The sequence below is a fragment of the Ranitomeya variabilis genome, chromosome 4, assembly GCF_051348905.1.
Source record: "Ranitomeya variabilis isolate aRanVar5 chromosome 4, aRanVar5.hap1, whole genome shotgun sequence".
Classification (NCBI taxonomy): Eukaryota; Metazoa; Chordata; class Amphibia; order Anura; family Dendrobatidae; genus Ranitomeya; species Ranitomeya variabilis.
The window spans coordinates 764,556,092-764,583,533 of record NC_135235.1 but is presented as its reverse complement, the minus strand read 5'-3'; the positions used below and the strand labels follow the sequence as shown (position 1 = coordinate 764,583,533).

Here is a 27,442-nt window from a genome sequence, read left to right as displayed (position 1 = left end):
AGACCTTGACGCAGTTGGTGCATGACAACATGACGCAGGCTCAGGCTGATCAGAAGCACTGGTACGACCAGAACGCCCGGGAGCGGACCTAACACGTGGGTCAAAAGGTGTGGGTGCTGGTCCCCGTACCAACGGATAAGCTTCAGGCAGCCTGGGAGGGCCCATACGTCGTCCACCAACAGCTCAACCCGGTCACCTACGTGGTCACACTTGACCACGCTCGGGGTAGGCGAAAGGCCTTTCACGTCAACATGATGAAGGCTCATCACGAACGTGAACCTTTCGTCCTACCGGTCTGCAGCGCACCCGAAGAAGGGGAGGAAGACACCCTCCTGGACATGCTGGCCCAAGCAAAGGCCCGTGGGTCCATTGAGGACGTGGAGGTAAGCGCTTCGCTAGATGAACCACAGTGGTTGCAGTTGCAAACCACACTGGAACCCTTCCGGGTCGTGTTCTCCAACCGGCCGGGAAGGACTGAGTTAGCCGTCCACGAGGTGGACACCGGGAATCACACCCCACTACGGCGAACACAGTATCGAATCTCTGACCAGGTGCAGCAGATTATGCGCCAGGAGATCGATGAGATGTTACAGCTGGGGGTGATTCGACGGTCAAAGAGCGCGTGGGCCTCACCTGTAGTTCTCGTGCCAAAAAAGGACCGGACCACCCGGTTCTGCGTGGACTACAGGGGGCTCAATGCCATTACAGCCTCTGACGCGCACCCAATGCCGCGCATCGAAGAGCTGCTTGAGAAGTTAGCGGGCGCAAAATACCTGACAATAATGGATCTGAGTCGCAGATACTGGCAGATTCCCCTGAGCCCCGAGGCGCAGGAGAAGTCCGCCTTTATCACACCCTTTGGACTGTACGAGTCCACGGTCATGCCCTTTGGCATGAAGAATGCCCCTGCCACTTTCCAGCGGATGGTCAATCTCCTGCTTCAGGGACTGGAGAAGTACGCCGTGGCGTACTTGGATGACATTGCCATCTTCAGTCCCTCCTGGGGGGGAACACCTGCAGCATCTCGAGGAGGTGCTCAGGCGAATTCACCGAGCAGGACTGACTATCAAGCCGGGAAAGTGCCAGATGGGCATGAGGGAGGTCCACTACCTGGGGCACCGGGTAGGCGGAGGCACCCTGAAACCGGAGCCTGACAAAGTGGGCGTGATCGTGAACTGGCCCACTCCCAGGACCAAGAAACAGGTGATGTCCTTCCTGGGCACTGCAGGGTACTATAGGCGCTTCGTGCAGCACTATAGTAGCCTGGCAAAACCTTTGACGGACCTCACCAGGAAGAAGCTACCCCACATCGTCAACTGGACAGATGGCTGTGAGGGGGCCTTCCAGGCGTTGAAAATCGCACTGTGCAACGCCCCTGTGTTGAAAGCAGACGACAGCAGTCGACCGTCTTGGTACAGACTGATGCCAGCGAGTTTGGCCTCGGTGCTGGGCTCAGCCAGGTTGACTCGGAGGACCAAGAGCACCCCGTGTTGTACCTGAGCCGGAAACTTTTGCTGAGGCAAGTGGCCTACTCCACCATCGAGAAGGAGTGCCTGGCCATAGTCTGGGCCCTGCAGCGCTTGCAGCCCTACTTGTACGGTCGCACCTTCACTGTGGTGACTGACCACGACCCTCTGCACTGGCTAAGCACCATGTGTGGAACCAATGGCAGGTTGCTACACTGGAGCCTTGCCCTTCAGCAATTTGACTTCACCATTAAACACAAAGCGGGCAAAGAGCATGGGAATGCAGATGGACTCTCCCGCCAGGGTGAACCCACGGAGGTGCGCATGGAGGCATACCGAGAGGTTCTGCCGCTGTAGCGCACGCCAAAAGGGGGAGGTGTCACGATATTATATAAAATATCATATAAGTAGTTCTGTTGCTAGCAAGCTGTGGGCTAAAAAAAAACCCTTCCCTTTCACTCAGCCAAGAGCTGCCTTGTCAACGTACATGGGGGAAGAGAGTTTTATTGACGAAAGGTATTTACGACCGGCATTTCCTGTAGTGGAAAGTGCCCAGCTTTAACTGGATTAGAAACATCCAGAATATGAAAGTCTTTTGTTCTGTTTTTGTAAGATATTATGCAAACGGTTTAAGTTATGGATTTTCCCTCGATGGATCTACCCATCACTCTAAACACGGGCATCTAACTCCATCTGGTGAAGAGGTAGGGATTTCTCTGTAAATATGTATCCCAGATAGGACATATTTGATCTCATTGGAATGCCCACGATAATCCGAGATGAATGCCGGGTGTGATATGATGATGACATGTTGTATAGCGAAGTTATAGAAAGTAGATACATTTAAGGTTCAAGTACTCAGAAGGTAGAGAGAGGAGGGGTTGGAAAAGCCAGCCCTTTCTGTGAGGTCACAGACTGCAGGTTTTAAGTTGCTGGCAGACTTTCAGGAGGCAGATTTGAGTTTTCCTGGACAGCCCCGAGCACGTCCAATGAGCTGGGATGTATGGTTGCCTGCAATGCAATGAACTGAGAATATGTGAGTGTTATCTTTTCTTCATTTAAACCTTTTATTTTCATAATTACCTTGTACATATTTGCAATTGTCTCATTTGTAACATATTTGTAAAATATTTTTATAAAGCACTGCCTAACCTTTCTGGAGTATAATATTTAATAGTTCGTTCTTTATGCTCTAAAAACGTACCATGTCTCTTGAAGGGAAATTACGCTACTGTTTTGGGTTAGCTTCGGACCCGTTTAATCGGAGCTGGTGGCAGCGACCGTGTGCAGGCTTTTGGGTGTTGTTTCAGCGACTGCGGCTTGATAATTATTGTTCCTGCCTGAGTGGGAGTAGTTATCGCGTCGCTGCAGCGCGCCCAATAGCCAGTACATAGCAGGCAGCCTTTCTGGCGACTAATTACCCTAGGTGCAGTACCTAATCTGACCTGAGAGTAAGGGGGGCGCCAGAGAGCTGCAAGTGTTAAGTGAAACTGTAAGCGGGATATACACAAATCCCTGCAGTTCATGGTATATTGAAGAGCAGTGGGATACCTAAAATAAGCCCCTGCTGTAAACTAAGAGGTCAATAGCCTCGTGTGTGTTTTTTCATCACATTGTGGCAGTGGAGGGATAACTAGGATAAGCCCCCTGCACATGTGATAGCCATCTGCTGGTCTAAAGTCACCCCAATCCGTGACATATTGGTGGCAGTGGTCAGGAATCCCTGGAGATTTTGGTGACAAACTGCTGGCCGTGGCTAAGGGATCGTGACAATTGGGGACAGTCACGGTGTGAATCGTGACCACGTTATAAACTTCTGTGAAGCACCTGTGCGTTAATGGTGCTCAATACACATCCAGATAAGTTCCCTAAGGGGTATAGTTTCCATAATAGTGTCACTTGTGGGGGGTTTCCACTGTTTAGGCACATCAGAGGCTCTCCAAACGTGACATGGCAACCTCTAATTTTTCCAGCATATTTTACATTCAACAAGTCAAATAGCGCACCTTCTATTCCGAGCCCTGCCGTGCACCCAAACAGTAGATTTCCCCATATATGGGGTATCGATATACTCAGGAGAAATTGCAAAACAAAATGTATAGTCAATTTTCTCCTGTTACCCTTGCGAAAGTAACAAAAATTAGGTTTAAAGGAACATTTTTGTGAAAGAAAAGTACCGTATATACTCGAGTATAAGCCGAGATTTTCAGCCCACTTTTTTGGGCTGAAATTGCCCCTCTCGGCTTATACTCGAGTCATACCCGGGGGTCGGCAGGGGAGGGGGAGCGGGGGCTGTCTAAAAATACTCACCTAGTCCAGGCGCGGTCCCTGCAGGTCCCTGTCTTCCCCGGCGCCGGCAGCAGCAGCTTCAGCTTCTTCCTGTACTCAGCGGTCACATGGTCCCGCTGATTACAGTAAATGAATATGCAGCTCCATATGGAGCCGCATATTCATTACTGTAATCAGCGGTACCATGTGACCGCTGAGTACAGGATGAAGCGCTGCGGCATCGGGGAAGCAGGATCTACACAGCGGCAGGACCAGGTGAGTATATGGGGAGGGGAGCGCTGCGCGATAGTCACCTGCTCCTCGTTCCGGGCGCCGATCTGTCTCCAGCAGTGACGCTGAGGTCAGAGGGCACGGTGACGTGGTCAGTGCGCGCCCTCTGATGAACGTCTGTGCTGGAGACAGATCGGCGCCCGGAACGAGGAGCAGGTGACTATTGAAAGTGCGGGGGCCTGAGCGACGGAGAGGTGAGTATGTGATTTTTTTTTTTTATCGCAGCAAATGGGGCAAGTGTCTGTATGGAGCATCTATGGGGCCATAACGTTTGTGCAGCACTATATGGGGCCATAACATTCCTGCGGCACTATATGGGGCCATAACATTCCTGCAGCACTATATGGGGCCATAACATTCCTGCGGCACTATATGGGGCCATAACATTCCTGCAGCACTATATGGGGCCATAACATTCCTGCGGCACTATATGGGGCCATAACATTCCTGCAGCACTATATGGGGCCATAATGATTCTGCAGCACTATATGGGGCCATAACGTTTCTGCAGCACTATATGGGGCCATAACGTTTCTTCAGCACTATATAGGGGCATAATGTTTGTGCAGCACTATATGGGGCAAGTGTCTGTATGGGGCCATAAATAACGTTTGTAGGGAACTACGGCATATGGGGCAAGTGTCTGTATGGAGCATCTTATAGGGCCATAACGTTTGTGCAGCACTATAAGGGGCAAATATCTTTATAGAGCATCTTATGGGGCCATAATCAGCATTTGTGCAGCATTATATTGGGCAAATGTGTCTATGGAGCATCTTATGGGGCCTTTATTAACCTTTATGCAGGATTATATGGGGCATATTTTAATATGGAACATCTTATGGGGCCATAATGAACAGTATGGAGCATTATATGGGGCTCCTGATTCAATATGGATATTCAAAGACACAACCTACTGATGTCTCAATTAATTTTACTTTTATTGGTATCTATTATTACTTTTGACATTTACCGGTAGCTGCTGCATTTTCCCCCCTAGGCTTATACTCGAGTTAATAAGTTTTCCCAGTTTTTTGTGGCAAAATTAGGGGGGTCGGCTTATACTTGGGTCGGCTTATACTCGAGTATATACGGTAAATGTTTATTTTTTCCTTTCACATTCCATTCATTGCTGTGAAGCACCTGAAGTGTTAATAAACTTCTTGAATGTGGTTTTGAGCACTTTGAGGGGTGCAGATTTTAGAATGATGTCACTTTTATGCATGCCATACCTTGCTGAGATTACTGCAGGGAGATAGTAATTGTAGGACAGTCCCTTTTTTTTTTTTTTTTTTTTAATCTCCCTGAAAAAAAAAAAATAGTGAGAGATTAAGATTGGCATTTGTGCTTGAGTGCCGGTCCTGTGTGTGCCATCTGTCTCAAATTATTGGGGCACATAAAACCTAGTGTGTCATACTGGGAATTTTTTTTTTTTTTTAATTCTCCCTGAAAAAAAAAAAACATAGTGGGAGATTAAGATTGGCATTTGCGCTTGAGTGCCGGTCCTGTGTGTGCCATCTGTCTCAAATTATTGGGGCACATAAAACCTAGTGTGTCATACTGGGAAATTTTTTTTTTTTTTTAAATTCTCCTTGAAAAAAAAAACATAGTGGGAGATTAAGATTGGCATTTCTGCTTGAGTGCCGTTCCTGTGTGTGCCATCTGTCTCAAATTATTGGGGCACAGAAAACCTAGTGTGTAACATTGGGCCTGATTTTCCTTTCATTGTCAGCCACCTATAAAGGTATATATAAATCCTACAGAAGTTTGAGTTCACCTTATAAGTTGTTTTACAGTAACAGATACCGTTACTTTGGTTACGTTTTGCAAACAATGAGGAAGACTGGTGGAAGAGGTCGTGGCCGTGGGCGGTCATTGTCAGCTGGTAATGATGGTAGTGGTGGTGGAGCATCAGGTGGTCATGGTAAAAGCAATACAGCACCTAAGTCTCGAGTTGTTGAGCCAGGTTCGTCGTCTGGCTACACAAGGCCTCGAACGCTCCCTTTTCTGGGAGTAGGAAAACCGCTTTTAAAGCCGGAGCAGCAAGAACAAGTTTTGGCTTTCCTTGCTGACTCAGCCTCTAGCTCTTTTGCCTCCTCTTCTGAAAGTGCTAAATGTAAAAGCAGCGCGTCGTTAGTGGATGTTCACGGTCAGGGACAAGTCGCTTCCTTGTCTTCTTCACCCAGAACAAGAGAGAAGGATGCGTCAGGCGACACAGCGGGTTACTCCATGGAGCTCTTTACACATACCGTTCCTGGGTTAGACAGTGAAACAGTTAACAGGCCATGCCCATTAGAAGTTGAATCGGACATGGAGTGCACAGCCACAGCCAGATTACTATGCTGTTCCTTTGACTCAGACCAGAACATTGCCCTCGCAGTTTACTGAGCCAGAATCAAACCCAGCTGAGACTATGGTGCCCCGTCACGAACGCTATACCACCGGCTTACACGGTGACACAGACGAAGTTGCACACGAGATAGAAGAGGAGGTCATAGATGACCCAGTTGTTGACCCCGATTGGCAGCCATTGGGGGAACAGGGTGCAGGCGGCAGTAGTTCTGAAGTGGAGGAGGAGGAGCCGCAGCAGGAATCAACATCACAACAGGTTCCATCTGCCGGGCCCGTATCTGGCCAAAAACGCGTGGCAAAACCAAAAGCAGTTGGAGGACAGCGTGGCCATCCGGTTAAAGAAGCTCAGTATGCAATGCCTGAAAAGGTATCCGATAGTAGAAAGAGTGCAGTCTGGCATTTTTTTAAACAACATCAAAATGATCAGCGCAAAGTCATCTGTCAAAAATGTTCAACTACCTTAAGCAGAGGTCAGAATCTTAAAAGTCTAAATACAAGTTGCATGCATAGACATTTAACCACCATGCATTTGCAAGCCTGGACTAACTACCAAACGTCCCTAAAGGTTGCAGCACCCTCGGCCAATGAAGCTAGTCAGCAAAGCTACATCCCTTCCCTCACTGTAAGCCCACCATTTCCCGCACCACCTGCAGTATCTGTGCAGCTTTCGTCGCCAGGCCAAAGCAGTCAGGGAATCACCAGGTTCGTAGTAGGAAACACTGCATGTAGGGCACCGGCAAGAATACCATCTCCAACCCTCTCTGTCTGCCATGTCCACCGGCACCACCGCTAGTTCCACGATCTCCAGCTCTCCAGTCCAGCTCACCCTACATGAGACTCTTGTTAGGAAAAGGAAGTACTCATCCTCGCATCCGCGTACACAGGGTTTGAACGTCCACATTGCTAGACTAATCTCATTAGAGATGATGCCCAACCGGTTAGTTGAAAGCGAAGCTTTCAAAGCGCTGATGGACTACGCTGTACCACGCTACGAGCTACCCAGTCGACACTTCTTTTCTAGAAAAGCCATCCCAGCCCTCCAACAGCATGTTAAAGACCGCATCGTCCATGCACTCAGGCAATCTGAGTACAAAGGTGCACCTGACAACAGATGCATGGACCAGTAGGCATGGCCAGGGACGTTACGTGTCCATCACGGCACACTGGGTTAATGTGGTGGATGCAGGGTCCACAGGGGACAGCAATATTGGGACACTTCTGCCTAGCCCATGGTCTAGGAAACAGTTGGCTGTTGGCGTTCGCCCCCCCTCCTCATCCTCCTCTTCATCCTCCTGCAGAAGCGATAGCTCGTCCACAGACCGCAGTCGCACAATCAGTCCATCCGCATCTGCCCCTGTTGCACACCAGGTGTCCCATTATGGGACAGCTAGTGGCAAGCGTCAGCAGGCTGTATTGGCAATGAAGTGTTTGGGCGACAACAGACACACCGCGGAAGTTCTGTCCGAGTTCTTGCAGAAAAAAACTCAGTCATGGCTGGGCACTGTACATCTTGAAGCAGGCAAGGTAGTGAGTGATAACGGAAGGAATTTCATGGCTGCCATAGCCCTTTCCCAACTGAAACACATTCCTTGCCTGGCTCACACCTTAAACCTGGTGGTGCAGTGCTTCCTGAAAAGTTATCCGGGGTTACCCGACCTGCTCCTCAAAGTGCGCAGACTTTGCTCGCATATCCACCGGTCGCCCGTACACTCCAGCCGTATGCAGAACTATCAGCGGTCTTTGAACCTTCCCCAGCATCGCCTAATCATCGACGTTGCAACAAGGTGGAACTCCACACTGCACATGCTTCAGAGACTGTGCGAACAGAGGCGTGCTGTTATGTATTTGTGGGAGGATACACATACACGGGCAGGCAGTTGGATGGCAGACATGGAGTTGTCAGGTGTGCAGTGGTCGAAGCTACAAGACATGTGTCAAGTCCTTCAGTGTTTTGAGGAATGCACACGGCTGGTTAGTGCAGACAACGCCATAATAAGCATGAGCATCCCCCTAATGCGTCTGCTGATGCAAAGTTTGACGCACATAAAGGAGCAGGTGTCTGCAGCCGAGGAAGAGGAAAGCCTTGATGACAGTCAGCCATTGTCTGGTCAGGGCCGTGTAGAGGACGCGGTAGCGGGCGAAGAGGAGGAGGAGGACGAGGAGGATGATGGGGATGAGTACTTTTTTAATGAGGAAGCTTCTCCTGGGCCAACAGAAATTAGTGGCGTTGCAAGGCCGGGTTCTGTTTTTTTGAGGAAGACAAGTGACGTAGATTTGCCTGTAACTGCCCCTCAACCCAGCACAACCGCAGATTTGACAACTGGAACTTTGGCCCACATGGCGGATTATGCCTTACGTATCCTCAAAAGGGACCCACGCATTATTAAAATGATGACCGATGACGATTACTGGTTGGCCTGCATCCTTGACCCTCACTATAAAGGCAAATTGCAAAATATTATGCCACATGAGAACCTCGAACAAATATTAGCAACCAAACAAGCAACTCTTGTAGACCGTTTGATTCAGGCATTCCCAGCACACAGCGCCGGTGATGGTTCTAACATGAGCTGCAGGGGGCTACAGGGCAGAGGTGTTAGAGGTGCACAAATCAGAAGTGGCGTTGGACAGAGGGGTTTTCTGACCAGGTTGTGTAGTGATTTCGCAATGACCGCAGACAGGACAGGTACTGCAGCATCTATTCAAAGTGACAGGAGACAACATTTGTCCAGTATGGTTACTAACTATTTTTCATCCCTTATCGATGTTCTCCCTCAACCGTCATTCCCATTTGATTACTGGGCATCCAAATTAGACACCTGGCCTGAATTGGCAGAATATGCATTGCAGGAGCTTGCTTGCCCAGCACTAGTGTGCTATCAGAAAGAGTATTCAGTGCTGCTGGTTCAATATTAACCGAAAAAAGGACTCGTCTGGCTACCCAGAATGTTGATGATCTAACCCTCATTAAAATGAACCACTCCTGGATTTCAAAATATTTTGCCCCACCTTTCCCGGCTGACACCTAGCTTTCCTATAAAAAGGTCTTGCTTGTGGACTGGTCTTACTGAGTGTTCCAATCTCTTAATTTGCAGCAGCTGTTTGTCCAGCATACGACATGTTTACACCTCCCTAAATGGGAAAACTCCCCCCACGGGGCCGTGGTCTTGCCACTTGGCGCAAGCACCCGTTAGAGTGCCGTTTGTCTGAAGAGGTGGGTGTGCCCGCTTTTGGTCGACGGCACTGCCACTGGGTCCCTCATAGTACAATAAAGTGTCTCTGGCGATGGTGGCACGCACCCAACGTCAGACACACCGTTGTAACATGAGGGGCCCTGGGACGGTACCGCCGGCCACAAGAGAGTTCACCCCCCCCCCCCCAGCTCAAACTGTGCTCTACCACGTGCAAAATTATCTCTCACAGCTCCACCAATGTTTAGTCTATGCGCTGACATCCTTCAATGCCTGGCACTGACAATACCAATTTGTTGACATCTATGATGCTAGTTAAAATAGTCAGGGTCAGTGTCCTATATTGACACCAGTAAATACGTAGTGCCAAATTACTATGTCTGAAACTCAGCAGAGGAGCCCAACCCTGTACCTAAGTATGCCACACTTTTGTTTTTTTGTTTTGTTGGTTTGCGAGACATTAACATCTATTTATTTTTTGGGAGTACTAACTGTGTCAGACACCCCTTGCAATCCTCCTCCGCTGACCACACCAATGCTGCCTGTGTACCCCTGCGAGATAACTCTAAGTGCCTTGAGCCTATTTTTATTTATTTTAGGCCTAGTAAGCCTGTCTGCGGTCCCTCCTTGCAATCCTCCTCCGCTGACCTCACCAATGCTGCCTGTGTACCCCTGCGAGATAACTCTAAGTGCCTTGAGCCTATTTTTATTTATTTTAGGCCCAGTAAGCCTGTCTGCGGTCCCTCCTTGCAATCGTCCTCCACTGACCAAACCAATGCTGCCTGTGTACCCATGTAACCTATTTAAAACTGCATAGCGCCTGCTTTTTTATTTTAGGCCTAGTAAGTCTGTCTGCTGTCCCTCCTTGCAATCGTCCTCCGCTGACCACACCAATGCTGCCCGTGTACCCCTGGAACCTATTTTAAAGTGCATATAGCCACTTTTTTTAATTGTAAACGTACTAAGTCTGTCTGCGGTCCCTCCTTCCAATAGTCCTCCACTGACCACACCAATGCTGCCCGTGTACCCCTGGAACCTATTTAAAAGTTCATAGAGCCTATTTGTTTATTTTATTTAATATTAATAAAGCTATGATGGACTACGCTGTACCACGCTACGAGCTACCCAGTCGACACTTCTTTTGCGAGAAAAGCCATCCCAGCCCTCCACCAGCATGTAAAAGACCGCATTGTCCATGCACTCTGCCAATCTGTGAGTACAAAGGTGCACCTGACAACAGACGCATGGACCTGTAGGCATGGCCAAGGAAGGTTACGTGTCCATTACGGCGCAATGGGTTAATGTGGTGGATGCATGGTCCACAGGGGACAGCCTACTAAGTCTGTCTGCAGTCCCTAATTTAAATTGTCCTCCACTGACCACACCAATGCTGCCCGTGTACCCCTGGAACCTATTTTAAAGTGCATAAAGCCTCCTTTTTTTATTTTAGGCCTACTAAGTCTGTCTGCAGTCCCCAATTCAAATTGTCCTCCGCTGACCACACAAATGCTGCCTGTGTACCCCTGTAACCTTTTTTAAACTGCATTGAGCCAACTTTTTTGTTTAAGGCCTACTACCTGTGTCTGTCTGCGCCACTCAATAAAGCTGTCCTCCACTGTATAAAGCTGAGCTTCAACCTTCAGGCTCTCATTAAGTAGTTGTTTTTAAAAATTGGGGGTTGGGGCCTACTAACGGTGTGTGCCGCTCCCTGGTGTTGTCCTCCACTGTATAAAGCCGAGCTTCAACCTTCAGGCTCTCATTAAGTAGTTGTTTTTAAAAATTGGGGGTTGGGGCCTACTAACGGTGTGTGACCCCCTCCCTGGTGTTGTCCTCCACTGTATAAAGCTGAGCTTCAACCTTCAGGCTCTCATTAAGTAGTTGTTTTTAAAAATTGGTGGTTGGGGCCTACTAACGGTGTGTGCCGCTCCCTGGTGTTGTCCTCCACTGTATAAAGCGGAGCTTCAACCTTCAGGCTCTCATTAAGTTGTTGTTTTTAAAAATTGGTGGTTGGGGCCTTCTAATGGTGTGTGCCGCTCCATGGTGTTGTCCTCCACTGTATAAAGCTCAGCTTCAATCTTAAGGCTCTCGTTAAGTAGTTGTTTTTAAAATGTGTGGTTGGGCCCTTAAAACGGTGTCTGACGCTACTGGGTTTTCTCCTGTTTTGTTGTCCCGACCTTCAATGTTCAGGCTTTCGGCTTACATTTTAAATAATTAAACTGCAGTTGGCCTACTACTTTGGTTGGGCCTAGTAACTGTGTGTGCCACACCTTGGTGTTGTCCTGTGTTACTTTCCTGACCTTTAATCTTCAGGCTTTCGGCCTTCATTTGTAATATTAAACTGCATAGGGCCTACTAGTGTGGTTCGGCCCTACTAACGGTGTCTGCCACTCCTGGGTTTTCTACTCCACTGAACTAAGCAATGCCACCTGGTTAGTCCTGTTACCAATTTTGAACTGCATTTTACCCACTTTATTATTTGGGCCTATATCAGTGTTTCCTCCTCATCCTGCCCATTGCCCAGCTGGTGCTAGATGAGTCTTGTGGTACTTTGACCCAGACCACTACATTCCCCTTGCACGCTACACAGCCACAATCTGACCCTGCTGAAAGTCAGGTTCCCCTTCCCGCATACTATACCACCTTACACAGGGACAAACAGGAAGGTGCAGATGAAAGTGCAGGTTTCTTCAACACGTAGGGGGGCATACTCGTTGGCCACGTCACAGGCACAGGGCCCCTCAGAGTACGCAAAAGTGTTGCTGCCGGTGGGAGGCGCCCCCGCTGTGCAAACACACCGTCGTACTTTGAGGGGACCTGTGCCAGTGCCAATGCGAACGAGTGGGCCTCCTTGCTTGCTCAGGATCACAGCACTTGCAAAGTTGAAATAATTACCTCTCACTGCTCCACCGCCGTGACGTAGTCCACGTTTCCTGGGCCCACTAAAACCTTGAACCAGCCCTACCCCCCACAACTTTTGCCAAATGACCCCCAATTTCCAATGCCTAACTATTATTATAAAGTTAATTAAGATTGACAAGCTTCAGAAACAAGAATGGATGTTTTTGGCATTAAAATGGGCACTGTAGGCGTTTTCCTGGCCTCCACTGACTGCCGACTATGCTTCCCCATTGACTTGCATTGGGTTTCATGTTTCGGTCGATCCCCGACTTTTCGCGATAATCGGCCGACTTCACTCAACTCGACCTTGGACAAAGTCGGGTTTCACAAAACCCGACTCGATCTTAAAAAAATGAAAAGTCGCTCAACCCTAATATGTGCAACTGTAGTCACAGGAACATCAAACAGCTTGGAGATGTCTTATAACTTTTACCTTTAACATGTTTGTCTATAATTTTCTTTCTAATCTCCTCAGGCAACTCTTTCCTTTGCTTCCTCTGGTCCATGTTGACTGTGATAACATGTCACCAAACAGCACAGTGAGTATGAGTATCTGTAGCCCTATATACCGGCCACTCACTGATTCCATGATTGTAGACACCTGTGATGCTATTTAGTGGACACACCGTGATTTAACGTGTCCCTTTGTCACATTATTTTCAGGGGTACCATCATTTCTGTTCAGGCCTATTTCATGAGTTTTATTTTTGTTTAAATTCTGTGGAAGCATGGTTGAAAAGCAATGCCTGAATTTCATTTGTTCATTTTCATAGATCTTTTATTTCTTATTACTTTTGTCAGATTCAAGTTATTTCTGTGACCATTGTGGGTTTTTCTGTCATTAAATGAGGGGTACCAACAATTTTGACCACATATGTATAGATTATAACCCTCAGTGAACTAATTTATGAAATGGAATCACTTTATGGGGTATCGACTATTCTTGATTTTTGGCATTTAGTCATATTAGGGCTTCTGCATATGGTGTGTCCAATCTCATCTGGGATCTGTTCCTGTTGTCCTGCTGGAGTAATCTGCTCCCTACTTTAGACAATTGGAGAGTACCACACCCTTACTAAAGCTCAAAGCACATGCCCGGAATCTGCCAGAAACAGCGTTGTTCTCCTCTGGTTCAGTCCTCTGTGCTCAGCTTGCGGCTTGTGTATTTGTTTACTGTTGTGACCGTGGCTCGATTACTGACTACTCTTGTGTCTTCTGATCCTGTATTCTGTCTCTCTGGTTCTGACCCAGCTACCTGACTATTCATCTTGCCATCTAATAAAAAAGAATATAAACTATTAGAACGGAGCCACATATAAGTCCTGGAGCGGACAGTAAGAACTCCAACACAATACATATATAAACTGAAAAAGGAGTTTACAGTACGGTCATATTAGACTAACATCGTGAATGACTGGACCTCACCCATTTTAGTCGTGGTGTATATGTGGTGCTGCCACATATACACCACGACTAAAATGGGTGAGGTCCAGTCCTTTACATAACTATAGACTTACCGCTGGTAGAGGGTCCGCAGTGGGACTAGCATTGTTTACATGTTCATAACATACTCTGTTGAACCTGTGACCTCCAGTCGTTTACCCTTGGTGTGTTATTTGGTGCCTGTTACCCGTATCCGTCATTCACAATGTTACTCTAATATGACTGTACTGTGACTAATTATGTTGTATTTCATTTGTATTCTATGATGTTAACTAAATAAATGCCAATATCTTTTATATCTTAAATGGCAGTTTTGTAAACTCCTTTTTCAGATTATATATATTAATAAAAAAGAATAGTAGGTAACTGTTATGATCTGGTGACCTTGGAGCCGCATGGACTTTCTCTGGAGTAGGTGGAACCTATACTAACCGCAATCCCTAAACTGACACCGCAACTAGAAGTAGCCGTGGGGTGTACCTAACACATCCTAGAAACCTCGACACAGCCGGAGGACTAAATACCCCTATAGATGGAAATGGGAATTCTATCTTGCCTCAGAGCAGTACCCCAAAGGATAGACAGCCCCCCACAAATATTGACTGTGAGTATAAGAGGAACGACACACACAGGCAGAAGAACAGGATTTAGCAAAAGAGGCCACTCTAGCTAAATAGAAAAGGATAGGACCGAATACTAAGCGGTCAGTATTAAAATCCTAAAAATAGCCACAGCAGATAATACAAAAATTCCACCATCTAACTAAAGACATGGAATGTATATCTGCATCTCCAGAGAATCCAACTTGACTGAATAAATCCAAACACAGTCAAAGCTGGACTAAGAAAAACAATAAATAGCACTGAATTGTAAGCACACTGCGTGTGTACTGCAGAAACAAACAAACACTTATCTTTTCTGAATTTTGGCAGCAGGGCAGGAGGAACCAGACAGAGAAGCAAAACCTCCAAGAACAATGGACAACTGGCAATGACTACTGAATCCTGCAGACCTAAATAGCCCAGTCAGAGCTGCAATCAGCAGAGACACCTGCCCAGGATTGCAACTCAGGGACAACTGCATTACCACCAACAACCACCGGAGGGAACCCAAAAGCAGAATTCACAACAGTACCCCCCCTTGAGGAGGGGGCACCGAACCCTCACCAGAGCCCCCAGGTCGATCAGGCCGCGCCAGATGAAAGGCATGGACCAAATCAACAGCATGGACATCAGAGGCAAAAACCCAAGAATTATCCTCCTGGCCATAACCCTTCCATTTGACAAGGTACTGAAGCCTCCTCCTCGAAAAGCGAGAATCCAAAATCTTCTCAACCACATACTCCAACTCCCCATCAACCAACACAGGGGCCGGAGGATCAACAGAGAGAACAACGGGCACAACATATTTCCGCAATAAAGATCTATGGAAGACATTATGGATAGCAAACAAGGCCGGAAGGGCCAATCGAAAAGACACCGGATTAATAATCTCAGAAATCTTATAAGGACCAATAAACCGGGGCTTAAACTTAGGGGAAGAAACCTTCATAGGAACATGACGGGAAGATAGCCAGATCAGATCCCCAACCCGAAGCCGGGAACCAACACACCGACGACGGTTAGCAAAACATTGAGCCTCCTCCTGAGACAACACCAAATTGTCCACCACATGAGCCCAAATCTGCTGCAACCTGTCAACCACAGAATCCACACCAGGACAGTCAGAAGGCTCAACCTGCCCTGAAGAAAAACGAGGATGAAAACCAAAATTACAAAAGAAGGGCAAAACCAAAGTAGCCGAACTAGCCCGATTATTAAGGGCAAACTCGGCCAATGGCAAAAAAGCCACCCAATCATCCTGATCAGCAGACACAAAGCATCTCAAATAAGTTTGCAAAGTCTGATTAGTTCGCTCGGTCTGGCCATTTGTCTGAGGATGAAATGCGGAAGAAAAAGACAAATCAATGCCCAGCCTAGCACAAAAGGCCCGCCAAAACCTAGAAACAAACTGGGAACCTCTATTCGGACACAATATTCTCCGGAATAGCATGCAAACAAACCACATGCTGAAAAAAAAAAATGGAACCAAATCAGAAGAGGAAGACAATTTAGGCAAAGGCACCAAATGAACCATCTTAGAGAACCGGTCACAAACAACCCAGATAACCGACATCCTCTGAGAAACCGGAAGATCAGAAATAAAATCCATAGAAATATGCATCCAGGGCCTCTCAGGGACCGGCAAAGGCAAAAGCAACCCACTAGCACGAGAACAACAAGGCTTGGCCCGCACACAAGTCCCACAAGACTGCACAAAAGAAGGCACATCACGTGACAAGGAAGGCCACCAAAAGGACCTACTAACCAAATCTCTGGTACCAAAAATACCAGGATGGCCAGCCAACACAGAACAATAAACCTCAGAAATCACTCTACTAGTCCATCTATCAGGAACAAACAATTTCCTCACTGGACAGCGGTCAGGTTTGTCAGCCTGAAATTCCTGAAGAACCCGTCGTAAATCAAAAGAAATGGCAGAAAGGACCACCCCCTCCTTCAGAATACCGACCGGTTCAAGAACCTCAGGAGAATCAGGCAAAAAACTCCTAGAGAGGGCATCAGCCTTGATATTCTTAGAACCCGAAGATATGAAACCACTAAATCAAAACGGGAAAAAAACAAGGACCATCGAGCCTGTCTAGGATTCAGCCGTTGGGCAGACTCGAGGTAAATCAGATTTTTATGATCGGTCAAGACCACAATACGGTGCTTAGCTCCCTCAAGCCAATGTCGCCACTCCTCAAATGCCCACTTCATAGCCAACAACTCCCGATTGCCGACATCATAATTGCGTTCAGCAGGCGAAAACTTACGGGAAAAGAAGGCACACGGTTTCATCAAGGAACCAACAGGATCCCCCTGAGACAAAACGGCCCCTGCCCCAATCTCAGAAGCGTCAACCTCAACCTGAAACAGAAGAGAAACATTCAGTTGACGCAACACCGGGGCAGAAGTAAATCGACATTTAAGCTCCTCAAAGGCAGAGACAGCCGTGGAGGACCAATTCGTCACATCAGCGCCTTTCTTCGTCAAATCGGTCAAGGGTTTAACCACACTGGAGAAGTTAGCAATGAAACGGCGATAAAAATTAGCAAAGCCCAAAAATTTCTGAAGGCTCTTCACGGATGTGGGTTGAATCCAATCATGAATGGCCTGAACCTTAACCGGATCCATCTCCATAGATGAGGGAGAAAAAATGAAGCCCAAAAAAGAAACCTTTTGCACTCCAAAGAGACACTTAGACCCCTACACGAACAAAGCATTATCACAAAGGATCTGAAACACCAGCCTGACCTGTTCCACATGAGACTCCCAATCATCGATAAATTCATGATTGTATATTTGGATGACATTTTGATTTTTTCCAAGATAAGTCCAAAAGATATCATGCATGAAGGACTGAAAAACAGATGGAGCATTAGAGAGCCCGAATGGCATCACAAGGTATTCAAAATGGCCCTCGGGCGTATTAAACGCAGTTTTCCATTCATCACCCTGTTTAATACGAACAAGATTATATGCCCCCCGAAGGTCAATCTTCGTAAACCAACTAGCCCCCTTAATCCTAGCAAACAAATCGGAAAGTAGAGGTAAAGGGTATTTAAATTTGACCGTGATCTTATTCAAGAGGCGATAATCAATACAGGGTCTCAAGGAGCCATCCTTCTTAGCAACAAAAAAAAATCCCGCTCCCAACGGTGAAGAAGATGGCCGAATATGCCCTTTCTCCAAAGACTCCTTAACATAACTCCGCATGGCGGTATGTTCAGGCAACGACAGGTTGAAAAGTCGGCCCTTAGGAAACTTACAGCCAGGAATCAAGTCAATCGCACAATCACAGTCCCTATGCGGTGGAAGGGAACTGGACTTGGGCTCATCAAATACATCCTGAAAATCAGACAAAAACTCTGGAATTTCAGAAGAGGAAGAAGAGGAGATTGACATCAAAGGAACATCATTATGAACCCCCTGGCAACCCCAACTAGTCACAGACATAGACTTCCAATCCAACACAGGATTATGTACATGCAACCATGGAAAACCCAGCACGATAGCATCATGCAAATTATGCAACACCAGAAAACGACAATCTTCCTGATGGGCTGGCGCCATGCACATGGTCACCTGTGCCCAAAACTGAGGCTTATTTTTAGCCAAAGGTGTAGCATCAATGCCCTTTAAAGGAATAGGGTTCTGCAAGGGCTGCAAGGGAAAACCACAACGCCTGGCAAACTCAAAGTCCATTAAGTTCAAAGCGGCGCCTGAATCCACAAACGCCATGACAGAAAACGATGACAATGAGCAGATCAAGGACACAGATAACAAAAATTTAGGTTGTACAGTACTGATGGTAAATGACCCAGCGATCCATGTTCATGGTGGAGATCTTTTGAGCTGCCTGTTGACCATGAAGAGTGCTCCCAATACATTGTGTCTGAAAAAGATTCCAGCTAGATCTGCATTCAAACAGCTAAATGGCAGTCCTTCCCTTCTGAACACTGCCATGTGCCCAGAGAGTAGGGGTACCCCTTGTCTACATTTGGATAAGATATACTTCTCCAGCATCTTTTCTATTTCAATATGAAGCCGTATACTTATATATATATGTATATTATAGGTACGCCCATCTTATTACTTGTGACCTCCCCACCAGGCTACATATACTAGGTGAGCTATATACAATACTATTTACACTTACCCAAGCATACGGTAGACTAATTTTATTGTATTTTATAGATACGCTTTAGGGTGCATCCCTCATATCTCCTCTGTGACTCTTACGCTAAGTCATCTACGTTAGGTAAGACACCATATACCCTATTATCTCGGCACACTATATACATTATATGTGATAGGGTCTTTATTGGTCTATATATACTATTGCAGCCTTTTCTTCTATGAACAAGCTGAAGCTCTAAACTAAATGTCTTTCTAGACATATGGTTGCATCTGGTCAGTATATTAGCTTCACTGTTACGTCTTTATATGTCTTTTACCCTTGTACCTATCACATACACGTATCCTTATCCTTTAGGGAGATTACTCTCCCATGAGCCTCTACAGAGTGAGCCCTTACATATATTTTGGCCTTTATTGAGGTGCAGTGACACCCATTAGTGACACCACAAGAGCAGTCGGGTATGTACCGTATTTTCCGGCGTATAAGACGACTTTTTAACCCCTGAAAATCTTCTTAAAAGTCGGGGGTCGTCTTATACGCCGGGTATAGTCTTGTACGCCAGGTGTATATGGTGGGTGGGGGGGCAGTGGTCCTGATGACGACGAGGGGGCGTCTCACAGGAAAGTACGTGGACTATCCCCCATTACCTCATCGTAGCGCTGCAGCGTGGGGTCTCTGTGCTGGGAGCGGCGGCTGCTTCTCCTCCTTGTTCCGCGTGGGTGCTGTGCTGTGGGGCGGCGGCTCCTCTTCTGCAGTGTGGGGCCTCTGTGCTGTGGGGCGGCGGCGTATCCTCATGCAGTCAGTCGGGGCTCCTCCGGCATCTCCTTAAAGCCTGGAGGCCCCGCCGGCAGCTCTCCATTGTTGCGATGCGGTGGCCTCCGGGAAAATGGTCGCTGCTCAGATTCAGATGTCGTCTCCCGAGATCTCGGGACGAGATCTGAATCTGAGCATGCGCCGCCCCCAGTAGCCATTTTCCCGGAGGCCACCGCATTACAGCAATGGAGCTGCCACCGGGAAAATGGCCGCTGCTCAGATTCAGATCTCGTCTCCCGAGATCTCGGGACGAGATCTGAATCTGAGCATGCGCCGCCCCCAGCGGCCATTTTCCCGGAGGCCACCGCATCGCAACAATGGAGGTGCCGGCGGGGCCTCCGGGCTTTAAGAAGATGCCGGAGGAGCCCCGACTGACTGCTTGAAGATCCGCCGCCGCCGCCCCACAGCACAGAGGCCCCACACTGCAGAGGAGCCGCCGCCCCACAGCACAGCACCCACGCGGCACAAAGAGGAGCCGCCGCCTCTCCCAGCAGAGACCCCACGCTTCAGCACTACGATGAGGTAATGGGGGATAGTCCACTCACACTTTCCTGTGAGACGCCCCCTCATCGTCATCGGGACCACTCCAGACACATTAGTCACCGGCCCTATAAGACGACATACGGCGTATAAGAAGACCCCCGACTTTTAAGAAGATTTTATATTTTAACTGGAAAAGTTGGGGGGTCGTCTTATACGCCCAGTCGTCTTATACGCCGGAAAATATGGTAGTTACTTCCTTCTCTCCCTTCCTTATTTGTTCCCTATCCTCACTTCCATCACCATGCACCCATTTGGAATGATATTATTTTGAGATTTACTTTGTTTTGTTATTTGTACCTTTCCTATATACATTTTGATGTATCCTTTTGGATTTTTTTTCTTGTGCAATGTTTGATGCAGTTTACTGAGGAAGGTCTTGTTCAGACCGAAACGTTTATTTATTTGGACTGCAATAAAAATACTACTTTCTAAGCAACAGACGCAAATAAGTTGAGTGCCAATTTATAATATTATGTATTCACTGGTTGGGGAAACCTATTTTGTGCACCAACACAACTGTGCCATGATATACTTCACTAGATTTTAAAAATGGGGCCTGATTAAGAACACAAAACTGGCTGCGTGAAAAGGTTAAATCAGAGTATTTTGGAGACTACTGTAATCAAAAAATGTGACTATAGACAATAACATCTACTGAAATGCTCAAACTGAACAGTCTCCATCATGACCTTAATGACCTGGTCATTTTTTGCAGTTCTGATCAGTGTCCCTTTAAGAGGTAATAACTCAGGAACGCTTCAATGGATCCTAGCGATTCTGAGACTGTTTTTTCGTGACATATTGGGCTTCATGTTATTGGTAAATTTAGGTCAATAATTTTTGCGTTTATTTGTGAAGAAATTGGAAATTTGGCGAAAATTTCACAATTTTCACATTTTGAATTTTTATTCTGTTAAACCATTTTTTTTTAGGGCCAACCTCACATTTGAAGTCAGTTTGAGGGGTCTGTATGGCAGAAAATACCCAAAAGTGACACCATTCTAAAAACTGCACCCCTCAAGCTGATCAAAACCACATTCAAGAAGTTTATTAACCCTTCAGGTGTTTCACAGCAGCAGAAGCAACATGGAAGGAAAAAATGAACATTTAACTTTTTAGTCACAAAAATTATCTTTTAGCAACAATTTTTTTATTTTCCTAAGGGTAAAAGGAGAAACTGGACCACGAACGTTGTTGTCCAATTTGTCCTGAGTACGCTGATACCTCATATGTGGGGGTAAACCACTGTTTGGGCGCACGGCAGGGCTCGGAAGGGAAGGAGCGCCATTTGACTTTTTGAATGGAAAATTAGCTCCAATCGATACCGAACATCATGTCGCGTATGGACAGTCCCCGATGTGCCTAAACATTGGAGTTCCCCCACAAGTGACCTTATTCTGGACACTAGACCCCCCAAGGAACCTATGTAGATGCATAGTGAGCACTTTGACCCTCCAGGTGCTTCACAAATTGATCCATAAAAATGAAAAAGTACTTTTTTTCACAAAAATTTTCTTTTAGCCTCAATTTTTTCACATGGGCAGCAGGATAAAATGGATCCTAAAATTTGTTGGGCAATTTCACCTGAGTACAATGATACCTCATATGTGCGGGTAAACCACTGTTTGGGCGCACGGCAAGGCTCGGAAGGGAAGGAGTGCTATTTGACTTTTTGAATGGAAAATTAGCTCCAATCGTTAGCGGACACTATAACAGGTTTGGAGAGCCCCTGTGTGCCTAAACATTGGAGCTCCCCCACAAGTGACCCCATTTTGGAAACTAGACCCCCAGGGAACTTATTTAGATGTGTGGTGAGCACTTTGAACCCTCAAGTGCTTCTCAGAAGTTTAGAACGCAGAGCTGTAAAAATAAAAAATAATTTTTCTTTCCTCAAAAAATGTTTTTTTAGCCCGCAATTTTATTTTCACAAGGGTAACAGGAGAAATTGGACCCCAAAAGTTGTTGTCCAGTTTGTCCTGAGTACGCTGATACCCCATATGTGGGGGGGGGGGACCACTGTTTGGGCACACGTCGGCGCTCAGAAGGGAAGTAGTGATGTTTTGGAATGCAGACTTTGATGGAATGGTCTGCAGGCATCATGTTACGTTTGACGAGCCCCTGATGTGCCAAAGCAGTAGAATTCCACCACAAGTGACCCCATTTTGGAAACCAGACCCCCCAAGGAACTTATATAGATGTGTGGTGAGCACTTTGAACCCACAAGTGCTTCACAGAATTTTATAACGCAGAGCTGTAAAAATAAAAATCTTTTTTTTTTCCACAAAATAATTTTTTAGCCCCCAATTTTGTTATTTTCCCAAGGGTAACAGGAGAAATTAGACCCCCAAAGTTGTGCAATTTTTCCTGAGTACGCTGATGCCCCATATATTGGGGTAAACCACTGTTTGAATGCATGTCGGGGCTCGGAAAGGAGGGAGCACCGTTTGACTTTTTGAACGCAAGATTGGCTGGAATCAATGGTGGCGCCATGTCGCGTTTGGAGAGTCCCTGATGTGCCTAAACAGTGGAAACCTCTCAATTCTAATTTCAACACTAACCCCAACACACCCCTAACCCTAATTCCAACCCCAACCCTAATTCCAACCCCAACCCTAATTCTAACCCTAGCCCTAATTCCAACCCTAACTCTAACCCTAACACTAATTCAGACCGTAACCCTAATTCTAACCCTAACTCCAACCCTAACGCTAGCCCTATTTCCAACCCTAACTCTAACCCTAACCCTAACCCCAACCCTAACTCTAACCCTAACCTCAATTCTAACCCTAACCCTAGTGGAAAAATAAAAATAAATATATTTTCTTTATTTCATTATTTTCCCTACCTATGGGGGCGATAAAAGAGGTGGGTTTATTTACTATTTTTTTATTTTGATCATTGTGATAGAACCTATCACAGTGATCAAAATGTACCTGGAATGAATGAATAAATCTGCTGGCCGGCATTTTGGAAGATGGCGGCGCCCATGGCAGAAGACGGATGGACATCGAGAGGGACACCGGGACTTGTGAGGTACGGGGGGGTGGAATTGGACTGCGGGGGGAGCGGAGAACAGGATGGAGAGGAGAGGAGAGCAGTGGAGGGCCGAACAGAGGGGATGAAAGACTGACGACAGCGGCAAATAGCCGCCGTCAGTCAGGGGCTGGGGGCAGATCACGGTCTCCAGCCGTGGCCGATGATATTGCAGCATCGGCCATGGCTGGATTGTAATATTTCACCAAGTTTCATACTGATTACAATGATAACTGGTGATGAAATCCGTCTTGTGGCTGTTATTTAATCTGTATTTGTAGTTTTCAGTTAATGAGATTCTCGTGCTCTGAGGCGGGGCTTTGTGGTGCTCTGGGGCGGGGCTGTGGGCGGGGCTTTATGTGGTGCTCTGATTACATATTCATCTGTATTGGCTTATGACAGGTCGCTGATCCCTCACTGACCTGCCCCCATTTTTACCTAATACATATAATAGTGTTGATATTATTGTTGATAATGCCTATAATATTGTGGCTAAAATGTCACCGGTGATGGTGGAGCCTGTGCAGTAGCATCTATAAGAGATAGATGCTACTGGACAGGCGCCGCTTGTGTCATTTTGCTGGATGTAATTTTTTTTTCGAATCCTCACAATAGCCCCAATATTATAGGCATTATCAAAAATAATTATCAATGCTATTATATGCATTATGTAAAAATGGGGGCAGGTCAGTGAGGGATCAGCAACCTGTCATAAGCCAATACAGATGAATATGTAATCAGAGCACCACATAAAGCCCCGCCCACAGCCTCGCCCCAGAGCACCACATAAAGCCCCACCCACAGCCCCACCCACAGCCACGCCCCAGAGCACGAGAATCTCATTAACTGATAACTACAAATACAGATTACACAACAGTAAACCAGAGTTGCATTCATTTATGGTGGACCATTGGAACTACTATGAATCCTGACCAGAAGATTAGAGAAAATAATATTGCTCCCCATTTCAGGAGAGATTGTGCAGTAATCTGAATTTCTTAGGATAAAACAATGTAATTTATGAGGTGGAGTGAATCCATGAAACCAGGGCTGGAGCCAACACATCTCCTGCAGGCGGGAATAAATGTATATTACAGCCATCAGCCACGCACAGCTCAGAGATAGATCATGGCACCGGTGTGATGGGTTTATGTAGATTATCACAATCCTCCTGGAAGTTAGTCGGTTTTAATATAAATTGAAAAGTCAGGATAAAGGGAAACTCTGTTATTGTCCAGAAATTCACACTTGGCCTCACTGCACATTTAATGTTGTCGATCATAAAAGTGAAGTTTGGCCAGAAAGACTGGACCTGGTCTTGTAGGGACCATATGATCACATTCAGCATCACAGAAGGGAGAGAAGGGAGATTCCTCCGATAAGATCTCAGGGGTCTAGGAAGCCAACAGCATCATTACCCTCCGCTTTCTCTTACAGGCCCATCATAATATTTTTCTTCAAGTGATTTTCTATTTTGTCAGCACATTCTACGTACGCTGTCATTTGGCTTTGTAGTTCACAGATCTGGGCAGGTAACAGTGTCTCCTAAACCCAGGGGGTAGGTGGATCTACCGGGTTGTAAGTTCTATAGAAAAGGGCTTACAATGACCAAAGTCATTTGAACAGTTTTGAGTGGAGGAGAATGTTGTGGTCTAGAGGCAAAATGGTGATCATGGTAATACGGCCGGACTACACCACCGATAAAGCAGCCACAGCCGGTGATGAGAAGAATCTGTGACTTCTCTGCATTTAGTGGTCGCTACTCACCTGGGTAGTCATATGTGGGAATCTCCTCTTTACACCGCTCATCCCCCCTCACATATGTCTCTGTAGTATTAATATGGGTCAGATCTTCACCCTGAAACAAATATTATAAAAGTCACCGACAGATGGAGAAGTCCCATCTATGATCAGCTCTAATCCTGCCATCTCCACCGTTCTCATTACACAAGTATAAAACATATAATACTGGTGGATAAAACAAGACTGAGCACAAGACCTTCACCGGCGTCTACACATCATAGGGGAGATCTCCTGACACCTTCTCTCCATCTACCTGATGGTCCTGAGGAGCATTGGGATCTTCTTGGTTACAGTCCTGTGGAAGAAGAGGACGGGGACATCTCTCTGGTGTTGTCCTCTTACTGGATAGATCTGGAGGACACACATACAGGGAGTGAATTCATTCTTTACATACAGATAATTATAGGCCGTGTGTATTTAGTCCTGTCTATTACCTGGAGATGTGAGGGGCTGGGGAACCTCCATTATGACATTCTTGTACAGATCTCTGTGTCCTTCTAAATACTCCCACTCCTCCATGGAGAAATAGACAGCGACATCCTGACACCTTATAGGAACCTGACACATACAATGATACCGTCATCCCCCGATCCCTTCATAGTGTTACTGTATAATGTCCCAGCATTCCCAGCAGTGTCACCTCTCCAGTCAGCAGCTCAATCATCTTGTAGGTGAGTTCTAGGATCTTCTGGTCATTGATGTCCTCATGGATCAGGGGATGAGGTGGAGGCCCCGTGATTGGGCTCAGGGGTCTTCCCCATCCCTCAGACACAGGGTCCTGACAGCGATCACTAGAGGTCTTCACCACAGTGTAATCCTGGTAATGGAGAGACACATTAATAAATCTCACTACAGACATTTCCAGAGTCCTCACCTCTCCAGTTCTGTCCATCTGTTATTCCCATAGATAAGAATGATGTAATGTGACGTCATCAGAATCTCTCACCTCTCCAGTAAGCCGGAAGAGGATCTCTAGGGTGAGGTGTAATATCCTCTCCGCCATCTTGTCTCTGTCCATATCCATCTGTGATGGGTAAATCGGGAAATGTTCTTTTGTAGAAGATCTTCACTGAGAGGATCCGATATTGTAGAGACCTGAATGAGAAGATGAGCCGATGTAACATCATAAGAATCCTGTGTAATAATACAATTACTGGAGATAATAAGGGAAACATATGAGGAGATTTATTATTTTACAGTATTTAGTTTACTTCTTTACATCTACTAATAAATCCTATATATTTAGGCCACAGACAACAAGCAGTTTCCTCCTCGGAGTCGGCAGCTGAATACGTTTCTCATAGACTCATCTTCCATAACGCTAATTCTCGTCTCATTTACTGACCCTGGAATCGGCATTAGCAATACTGCAGGAGATATTCATTACACGCGACATGAGAAATAACTACTTCATGATGAGGACGACATCTTCATCTTCTACTACGGCCCTAGAGACATATGTGGCCAGAGTCGGTCACTGACTCCATCACCACCGGCCGTCTATATGAAGGTTTCCCGTCTTCCCCGCACTGTAATCTTCTGTCACGTTAGATCTCAGCTCTGATTCACACACACAAGTTTGAGGATTTTAGAAAAGATTTTTTGTTTCCACAATCAACGCGGACAGAAATGATCTGATCCCAAAGTCTCCATGTACAGTGATTTATGGGGTTTATTTCTGGCCTTAGGCTTTCCTGTATTACAGGAAAAACACCAGAAAAAAAAACATATTAAAATGTTTCTAAAGAAAATTTTCTCCAACAACTATTGTAAAAACAAAAAAAACATGGAAAAAGCAGAAGACATTTTATTCTTTCACACAAAAAACTATTGTTTAAAAAAAAAATAATTACCATATTTTCCGGCGTATAAGACGACTTTTTAACCCCTAAAAATTGTCCCAAAAGTCGGGGGTCGTCTTATACGCCGGGTACGGCGTGTGCAGGGAGCGATCCTGGAGACTCTCCTTCAGGCCCTGGGATCCATAGTCATGTAAAAAATAAAGAATAAAAAATATAGATATACTCACCCCTCAGAGAACCCTGGCTGTCACCCGAATGCAGAGCGTGAAGGACCTTCGATGACGTCGCGGTCAGGTGACCGGTCATATGAGCAGTCACGGACCAATCACAAGACCGCGACGTCATCGAAGGTCCTTCACCCTCTGCATTCTTAGGAACGGAGGCAGACGCTTGCAGTGGTGACAGCCAGGGTTCTCAGAGGGGTGAGTATATCCATATTTTTTATTTTTATTCTTTATTTTTTACATGAATATGGATCCCAGGGCCTGAAGGAGAGTCTCCTCTCCTTCAGACCCTGGGAACCACACGCCGTATAAGATGACTGGGCGTATAAGATGACCCCCGTCTTATACGGCGTGCATATCCCAAATTCCATATTTTATATGGAAAAGTTGAGGGTCCTCTTATACGCCCAGTCGTCTTATGCACCAGAAAATACGGTAACTCTGTTGGGCCCCAGAACATAGATGTACACTGCAGGGACGGCACAGATGAGGCTTCAACAAAAACCCTGGCAGTTTAACCACTTGCTGCTGTGAAAAGCAGACTTGACATCTAAGAAGGTGTGACAGAGTTT

The 27,442-nt window shown here is 46.4% G+C and overlaps 1 protein-coding gene across 1 annotated transcript in view; it reads right to left on the bottom strand.

Moving 5' to 3' along the window:
* Window positions 1-25,703, bottom strand: part of LOC143768287 (uncharacterized) — a 46,857-nt gene extending 21,154 nt beyond the window's left edge. The window contains exons 1-4 of the mRNA XM_077256981.1: window positions 25,485-25,703; window positions 25,279-25,402; window positions 25,098-25,195; window positions 24,809-24,899 (exon numbers count right to left, since the gene is read on the bottom strand). Coding sequence (XP_077113096.1) covers window positions 24,809-24,899; window positions 25,098-25,195; window positions 25,279-25,402; window positions 25,485-25,703 — 532 coding nt within the window. The remainder of the gene's footprint in view (window positions 1-24,808; window positions 24,900-25,097; window positions 25,196-25,278; window positions 25,403-25,484) is intronic.
* Between the last annotated feature and the right edge of the window lie 1,739 nt (window positions 25,704-27,442).